Below are 9,013 nucleotides of genomic sequence, written 5' to 3' on the forward strand. Positions count from 1 at the left end.
TGCTATGATATATATTGATTGGCATGTCTACTTTGTCCAATAGCCCAACAATTTGAAGATTGCAACACCTTTGATAGGGTTTTTCGCCCTTCCTCACAAGGGCAAAGTAGATATTGACCTTAAAAACAAAGCTTGTTTGCAACAAATTTTCACCAACAAAGTTTCACCCTTACAAGACTAACTTTTAAATTTCCTTTTGAAATAAAGAGATAGGCTCTAATAATCAGGGAAAATAATTATAACAAAAGGTTTACCTCAAAGCAAAAAGTGTTTTGTACACTCCTTTCTACTATAGGGGATAGACACTTCTTGTCCAGAAATAAAGTCACCTCATTATCAGAGTGGTGATAGTGTCTTTTTGTCACTTTAAATCCCCCATCTCTCTCTCTCTCTCTCTCTCAACTTGATGAGTTGTGTATGTTGTCATACAACATTTTTTAAAAATCCTTCCAGGCTCCTTCCCTCCCTCTCCCTCTCCTTCCCTCCCTCTCCCTCCACCACTTGGGAGTAAGTACTTTAACAAGCCTATGGGATGAGGTCACCCAAAAGCCAAAGGTTTAATGTCATATTAAAGAAATGTTTAGAGATACAAATCTTAAAATTTAACTTTAAGATATTGACCTTCATTACGCATGTATAAAATCTCAATCTCTCTGTCTCTCTGTCTCTGTCTCTCTCTCCCCCCCATATGGGTTGAGTTCTAACTTCTCACTGAAAGAGTTATTCAAAACAGTGTCAGGAGAGCTTGAACTGAACAGCACGTGAGCTTGACAGAGCGAGAGAGAGAGAGAGAGAGAGAGAGAGAGCAGCTGGTTCCTCGTTTCCCAATGCACACAGCACAAAGCTGAACGCCTCTCAAGCGCTGCCGCAAGCCTCAAAAACGCCCAATTGTCCTCTGTACTCTCTCTGTTCTCCCCTGCCTGAGGACAACCTCCCAAGGCTCCCATAAGCAAACTCCACCAGCTGCTTTCGGTAACTCCCCTGCACGTCCCAGCCGTCGCTCTCTCCCCTGCACCTTTGCCTCTTGTCTTAAATGTATTGCTGCAGTATTGATGCAGGCTCTCTCTCAAAGCTGCTTCGTGTTGCAGGAAAGGACCCCTGCTGGCGCCCTGGCTTGGTAACCAAGACATATTTCCATATCCCACGCAGGCCACACGGACCATAAAAATTTGGGTTGCCCTCTCAAGCTCCCTACCGACATTTTCTGGGGCTCCCGTGTTTCAGCCCTCTCTGCTTTCAAATGCCCCTTGAAGGAGTTTTATCCTGCAGTCAAGTCATTGACAGACTTTGTAAGTGAGGTTGTAAATCTGACTGAGAGGGTGCTTATATGAATGACTTGCAAACCAGTATGTGCAGAATGTGCTCGCAGGAATGCAGCATAATTATGCATTATGCATAAAGACTGAGAATCGGCTACAATTTATTCATCACGAGTAAGGACTAGCTACAAAAATTTGCTGAGACGTTAGTATTTGAGGAGCTTTATAGTACTGATTAGCAGTGAATTCCAATTCCATAGTCCCAAGCTATCTCAAATAGTGGCAGAATCTGTAAATGATCAAGGATTGGCTACATTTATGCATCATGGCTAAGGACTGGGTACAAGGATTGGCTGAAACTTGGGTATGTGAGGAGCTCTACACTGCCAATTTGCAGTGAAGTCCAATACCTTAGTCTCAAGCGGTCTTAAATAATGACAGAATCTGTGAATGATGATTTGTTCAATGATCTCTGAGACATAGCAACATTATGCATTCCGGGCCCCATGATGTACAGTGATCAAGGATTGGGGCTACAATTATGTACAATGACCGAGGATTGGCTTCAAGTCTGCTGTTTGAAGAGATTTAACTGTTGAACTGCAGTACATGCCAATTCTATAGTCTCAAGCTGTCTTATAATGGATCAGCCGACCCCTAGCACACTTGTAATGTCTCCCAAATTCAGAATGTATTGTTACTCCTGTATTCTGCTTGTTTTCCTAAAACTGCACGCCTCAATTTCCCTGCAGCTCAATGATGATGTGCTAGGCCTTATAGTGTTCAAGGCTGGCCTGGTTGACCCAAGAGATGCATTGCAGTCATGGAATGAAGATGACTACAGCCCTTGTAATTGGGCAGGTATAGAATGCGATGCAGGAAATGGCAGGGTGATTTCAGTTCGGCTGGATGGGCTTTCACTCTCTGGACACATAGGCAGAGGCCTAGGGAAGCTGGAATATTTACAGGTACTGTCTCTTTCTAAGAACAACCTCTCAGGAACCATAGATGCAGCTCTTGCCCAGCTTCAAAGGCTGCAGAAGTTAGATCTCAGTCACAACATATTATCAGGAAACATTAGTCCTGCAATGGGCAACTTGAGCTCTCTCAAGTTACTAGATTTTTCCAGCAATGCTCTGACAGGTACCATCCCGCCAGAGCTTTTTACCAACTGTAAGGAACTCACACATTTCTCTCTTGCCAGAAATTCCTTGGAAGGTTCCATACCGGATTCCATTGGTTCATGTTCAGCTCTACAAAGCCTAAATCTTTCTACTAACTTCCTTAATGGTCCCATTCCTGTCAGCATGGAGGTCTTGACATGGCTATCAGAGTTGGATGTTTCATACAACTCGATCTCTGGTGATCTGCCAGCATTCCTGCCATCATTTCTGAACCTGGTGGATGTCAGATTGCAGAGCAACAGGTTCTCAGGAGCAATTCCTGAGCAGATGGGTAATTGCATCCTATTAGATTACATGGATCTGAGCCATAATTTCCTCTCAAATGGATTGCCAGATTCTATGCAAAAGTTGGCTTCTCTCTCCACACTCAATCTTGCAAGCAATTTTCTTTCTGGCAACATTCCTCCTTGGATTGGTAAATTAGGATCTTTAAAAGTCCTGAGTATGGCAAATAATATTTTCTATGGGGAAATTCCCTCGACCATAGGACTTTTGGGGGAGCTCCAGGTTGTTAATTTATCCCACAATCATTTGTCAGGACAGATACCAAGCAGCTTCTCACATTGTGCCCGGTTGAAAAACATGGATTTGAGTTCGAACAATCTTATTGGTGGTGTACCAAAGGAGCTGCTTATTCTGGGGTTACAGTCCATGATTCTCACAAATAATCAGCTATCTGGGGAGCTGCCTAATGCGTTTAGCTTTCAGTGTGGATCCCTTGAAGTTCTTGATCTGTCACAGAATCAACTTCATGGACTTATGCCATCAATTGTTACGTGTGACAATATGAAGTATTTCGACATATCCAGCAATTTCTTTTCAGGAGATATTCCCACATTTCATCAAGGAAGTGGTGTTGAAGTGGTTGATTTGAGCCACAATGGATTAACAGGGAAGATTCCTGCCAGCCTTGGAGATGCAGCTCATCTTACTGCCCTCCTGCTTGGTGGGAATAATCTTACAGGGCTAATCCCTCCACAGCTGGGGAGCTGTTCTGCTCTGACAGATCTGTAAGCCAGTTTATGTTCTTTCCTTACATTCTCAAGCTGAGTAATTGTTAGTTGAGTATGCCTTTGAGCTCACATACTTGTTAGAGTGTTAACCTTTTATCTTGCATAAAAATTACCTTTGTGAATGTTGTCGGCTGATTGAATGTGGTTCACAAGACACCGAGGCACAGCATGCATAATAGCACATTTGCACAGTGATTGAAATATCCAGGCAATTTATCAAGGACCGGTTTTAACCTTTGTCAGTTGCTTTTCTGTTTGCAGGAACTTATCTAGAAACTCTCTTTCTGGGACCATACCTCAAGAGCTGGGCAATTTGAGTGGACTTCATGTCTTGGATCTTTCTAACAACATAATTTTGGGCTCTATACCACCCGAGTTGGGCCAACTACAGCGGCTGGCATTGCTCAATGTATCCTACAACCAGCTGGAAGGCCCCATTCCAGATAACGGTGTATTCGAGAAGTTCAATGCATCTGCTTTTCTTGGAAATGCTAATCTTTGTGGTGCTTATGTGAATGTTACCTGCCCAAGTGTTATGCCCAAACCAATTGTTCTCAATCCAAACTCAAGTGCTGCAAACCCTGTGGAATCAAACCCCATCGGCGTATTGAGAAAGCATCGGCGCATTATGTTGAGTGCATCAGCAATTCTTGCAATGACTGCTGCGGCTGCTATATCAGTGGGGATAATGATTGTCTTCTTGCTGAATGCATATGTGCGGTCAATGCCAAGATCGGATGAACACTTACTGGATAGTCTCTCTCAGTCAAGTTCTGATTTCCCAGTTGGGAAGCTTGTAATGTTCACAAAGAATTCAGATCCAAGATCAGAGGAATGGGTCACCAGTGCTCATGCTTTGTTGAATAAGGATAGTGAGCTTGGAAGGGGAGGCTTTGGCACTGTATATAAAGCAGTCCTAGCTGATGGTAGGACAGTTGCCATCAAGAAACTGATGGTGTCAAGTGTGGTAAAATCACAAGAGGAGTTTGAGAAAGAAATCAAAATGCTTGGCAAAATCAAGCATAGGAATTTGTTGGGATTGCAAGGCTACTACTGGACACCCCAGTTACAATTGCTGATCTATGACTTCATTCCAAATGGGAATCTATACAGTAGATTGCATGAGAAATCCGTTTCAAATGCGCCTCTCAGCTGGCCAAGCAGATTCAAGGTCTCACTGGGGATGGCACGCGGCTTAGCGCACCTGCACCATGCTTGCCAGCCACAGATCATACACTACAATATCAAATCAAGCAATGTGTTATTGGATGATGGTGACAACCCAAAGATTGCAGATTATGGCTTAGCAAACTTGCTACCTATGCTGGATAAGTACCTGACAGGCAGTAAGTTTCAGAGTGCATTTGGATACATGGCACCTGAGTTCACATGCAAGAGTGTGCGGATCAATGAGAAGTGTGATGTGTACGGCTATGGGGTGATGCTCCTTGAGCTCGTGACTGGGAGGCGGCCGGTGGAGTATATGGAAGAGGATGTTGTTATTTTGTGTGATTATGTGAGGTCTTTACTAGAGGAAGGCAAACCCATGAGCTGTATTGATCCCAGTCTTTGGGATTATGACGAGGATGAGGTTCTCCCAATCATCAAGCTGGGTTTAATGTGCACCTCACAAGTGCCTTCCAACAGGCCCTCCATGGCAGAGGTGGTGCAGATACTGGAACTTGTCAAGACTCCAGGGAGTAGCAGAGATCTGTAACAATGGCAGCAAAGCGTGAACTGCTAGCATTTTTCGTACTTGTTCTGAGGTATTGGGTTTCTGATATTTGAAACAACTAGGGCTGTACTCTTGCTATGTTTCTCAATTTGATGAATCTTCAAGTGAAACACAATAAGCTTACATAATTTCCCACTATAATCCCTAATCCCTAATCCCTATATAGTGAATTGCGTGCGAGGGAGGGATCGCAGACCTAGCTAGCTATGTGCAGTTGGGGGTAGAGAGAGAGAGAGAGAGAGAGAGACTGCTCACACCCACTCGCACATACAAAGCAAGCCCTATTATGAGTCTTTTGAGGCCGATACAGAAACCTCTAACCCCCATGCATGGGAATTTTTTACTCTAATTTCTAAAATTAATAAAAATATAGTTCAAAAATCACATCCCCAAAACCCCAAAAAAAAAAAACAAGTTCGTCATTTAATGAATATAGTCTTGCATTATGTGAACATGGATGTATTACATTATTATAGCTTTAAATAATATTATAACTATAACTTGAATGATTGTATTTGATTAGAAAGTCTCTCTCTTTGTTTGTTTTTTAATTTGTGTGTGTGTATTTCTTCTTCTTTTGATTTTTTCTCCACTTATATTTATTGAGCAGTCTATTACTTTTCCAACTTTGGTGTAAGCATTTTTTGTTTAAGTTTCCATCGAATATTCAATTTATTGTAGCAATAATGAAATCATGAGTTTGGGAGACCTAGAGACTCTTGTGTAATCAATATAAAAATGCTTTTTTTATTTATAGAAATGATAGTATCAATAATTTTAAATCACTCTAACATATGAAATTAAAAAATAATTACTTTATCTTTATGAAGATTACAAACTTTATCGTCATATATTTGTTAGTAACATGGTTTTATTGAGAACATACATGCTACCTGGAGAAATAAACGAATGATATGTTAGTATTTCTACTTGTAGCAAGATGCTTTTGCAATAGTCTTTATACTTTTTGTTTATCGAGGCCATTGATTTTGGGTTTTACATCACTACATGGAGCAAGAAAGTTGGTTTTAAACTCTTCAAATTTCATCATCTTCAAAGTCTCCATTTAAGTATCATAATAATAGTACAAACTTTTGAACATTCTTGTGGTAAAAGTTATAAATATGGCACAATCAATCTTCCAATGAGTTACTAATTGGATGAACAATAGATTATCTATGCACCAAGTGTCCCATGCACATTGTTGTAAAGCATCCACACAGAGTTCAACTTTCATTTTTTGTTCAAACTCCTATTACCCAAGGCTCTTTAAGTTTTTTAATTATCTCCCATTTGATGTTATCTAATAGTTCTTTAATAAATACTAGATCTTCCATTGTTGATTTTTGTCATTTGTTTTGATTCTCAAAAATTATATATTTATTGAATGCATGTATTAAAACAATATTATATAACTCTTTTTTAAGATTTAATTTTTTGTAGTACTCTAATTCAATACAATTTTGTTTTCTTTTTTATTTCTCACGTTCCATAATCTTTATGATTAAATTCTTTTCAAATCAAAACATCCTCGTTATTTCAATACTTTTTTATATAGTTTTTTATATTATGATTTTTTAAAAATAACATACACTAGTTATTATGAATTTTGAAGATAATATGTTTTCTAAATGATTGTATCAAAATAGTATTAAATGAATTTTTATATACACACATTAATATATTAATCCTATACTTTTTTAATTGAGTTTTCTATTATAGTATGATTCAATGATAAATTATCATAAATTTTAAATTTTTACGTTTTGTAATTTAGATTATCAGCTTTTATTTAAAATTATGTATGTATATATATATATATATATATATACTTTTACACTTTTTTAGTATCATTATATTGTTTATAAAACTACATGCAACTTAAGACAGCTACAACACGTATTATTCAAATGCTAGCAAGTTATATCATGTTTGTTTCAGTAAGAATTTGATATTTAAAGTAATAAAATGTGAAAGATAATCTATTTCAATATGAACGTTGTAATTACATCATAGTATTGATATGAATTAAATGTATGCATTAAAGATTAAAAAGGAAAAAAATTTAAATTATCGCATAAATTATTAAATGATCTAACCAATATGTTGAAATTGAATCTATCTTAATACAATCTTCATGTATAATTGTCCATAAATGATCTATTTGTGTTAACACTAGTCCTGTAGCAAAAATGCCATTTTTTTGGCAATTTGGACCCTCTGCAAAAAATTCCATTTCTAAGCACTAAGAAAGATTGATAAAAGTTGGTTTTAGGAAAATGTGACCAACATAAGATAGTAGTTTAGGAAAAATAAAAAGGGTTAAAATAAGCTTAAAAATGTATATTTCTATGTTGGCCTTTAAGATCGTTTTTGTAAAAAATCAAAATCTTTTAGTATTTTTAATCAAAATCATTTCCAAAAAAAATTAGGTTGAAGCTTTCATATATATATATATATATATATATATATATATATATATATATATATATATATATTGCATTTCCATTAAGAAATTTGCAACTATATCAAAACTATTAACTTTTTCAACAGCTTCAAATAGCCTTGCTAAGTGCTATTTTGACTCATTTTCATGCACTTTTGATATTCTAGTTTTTGTGAAAAATGAATTTCCACTTGAAACTTGTTTCAAATCTTTTATTTTACTATCTTATAATATTGTCAAAGTCTCATCTAATTTTGGTATCATATGTACATGTTATTTGAAATATAGTGAAATAGGACTCGAGCCACTAAAGTAGCTTACAACCACTTTATGATAAATTACAAGATTAATAATAGATATATAGTTATTTTTTAATGCAAATAATATAATATTTTTAGTATTATTATTTATCTATTTAAAATTATGTTTAAATATCTTAATAAGATAACGTTGATATTAAGATTATTTGAAAGATCATGTTTAAAAGCTTGATACAAAATTAATGGATTTGTGTTTAGATTTTCGTATATACTTATTATATGGTATATATGTTTAATTATTTTTATATAATTAAATATATTAAACGTATATAATGTTGATTGTAAATTTTGAACAAAAAATTAGTATATGTTTATTTAATGAGTGTGTATTTAAGTAACATAATTTTAAAATTATATTTTATACAATAAAATTTAGAATTATAAGGTTCCATTTTTTTGTTTTATGTAGCATATCTAGATTATATACTGATAGAATTATCAAGTTTGATATTATTTATTTTAATTTTTTATAAGAAAGTTAAGTTTTTTAGATCTTGAATTCATGATAACACTATATATATAAATACCATATTTTGTAATATTGATAGAATTGAATGTAAGTTTGTTTAATGCAAGACCTTATGATCAATATATTGTTATTCTTACACATGGTAAGATTGAAAATTATTTTCTAGTAAATGTGTATTGCAAATTATTATTGATTTGTACTTCTCTGTGAGATTGAAAATTGGTATGCAATTTTTATCTATTTTATATTTATATAATTTTTTTAAATTATATGTATATTATATTTTTATAATTAGTCGTAGTTGTAAAAATTTCATGTATATTAATCATTTGTGGAGTATATCTCGACTAACATTTTTTTATAGGAAAATGACTTTTAATAAACCACTTCTCTTTTTATAAGTATGTGTGAGAGTAATAACTCAAGATGTATTAAAAGGTAAAATAGCTTGCGAAATGAATTCTTATGCTTTTAATGAATCATAAGCTTTTTTATTATGTTTTTCTCTATAGCAACATTAGTAAAATAATAATAATGTAAGTATGTAAATAGAAAAATAATTCTTATGAAAATATTTGTCATTCAAG

General features: G+C 35.4%; 1 protein-coding gene across 1 annotated transcript; it reads left to right on the forward strand.

The window, feature by feature from the left end:
* The first annotated feature begins 666 nt into the window (after positions 1-666).
* On the forward strand, positions 667-5,425 carry LOC148019196 (uncharacterized). The gene is made up of 3 exons (XM_087660727.1): positions 667-972; positions 1,089-3,453; positions 3,718-5,425. Exons 2-3 carry the CDS (start codon positions 1,901-1,903, stop codon positions 5,171-5,173), a joined length of 3,009 nt encoding a protein of 1,002 aa, XP_087516853.1. The 5' UTR covers positions 667-972; positions 1,089-1,900; the 3' UTR covers positions 5,174-5,425.
* Positions 5,426-9,013: the final 3,588 nt, after the last annotated feature.

The sequence above is a fragment of the Lygodium microphyllum genome, chromosome 20 (genome assembly GCF_053477565.2).
Source record: "Lygodium microphyllum isolate KBCC chromosome 20, Lygodium_microphyllum_v1.1.10, whole genome shotgun sequence".
Classification (NCBI taxonomy): Eukaryota; Viridiplantae; Streptophyta; class Polypodiopsida; order Schizaeales; family Lygodiaceae; genus Lygodium; species Lygodium microphyllum.

Excerpts from the sequence above, each read along its gene's own strand:
- LOC148019196 (XM_087660727.1), top strand. The coding sequence starts at position 1,901 with ATGGATCAGCCGACCCCTAGCACACTTGTAATGTCTCCCAAATTCAGA. Across the intron at positions 3,454-3,717 it reads TGTTCTGCTCTGACAGATCT|GAACTTATCTAGAAACTCTC; the intron begins GTAAGCCAGTTT and ends TTCTGTTTGCAG.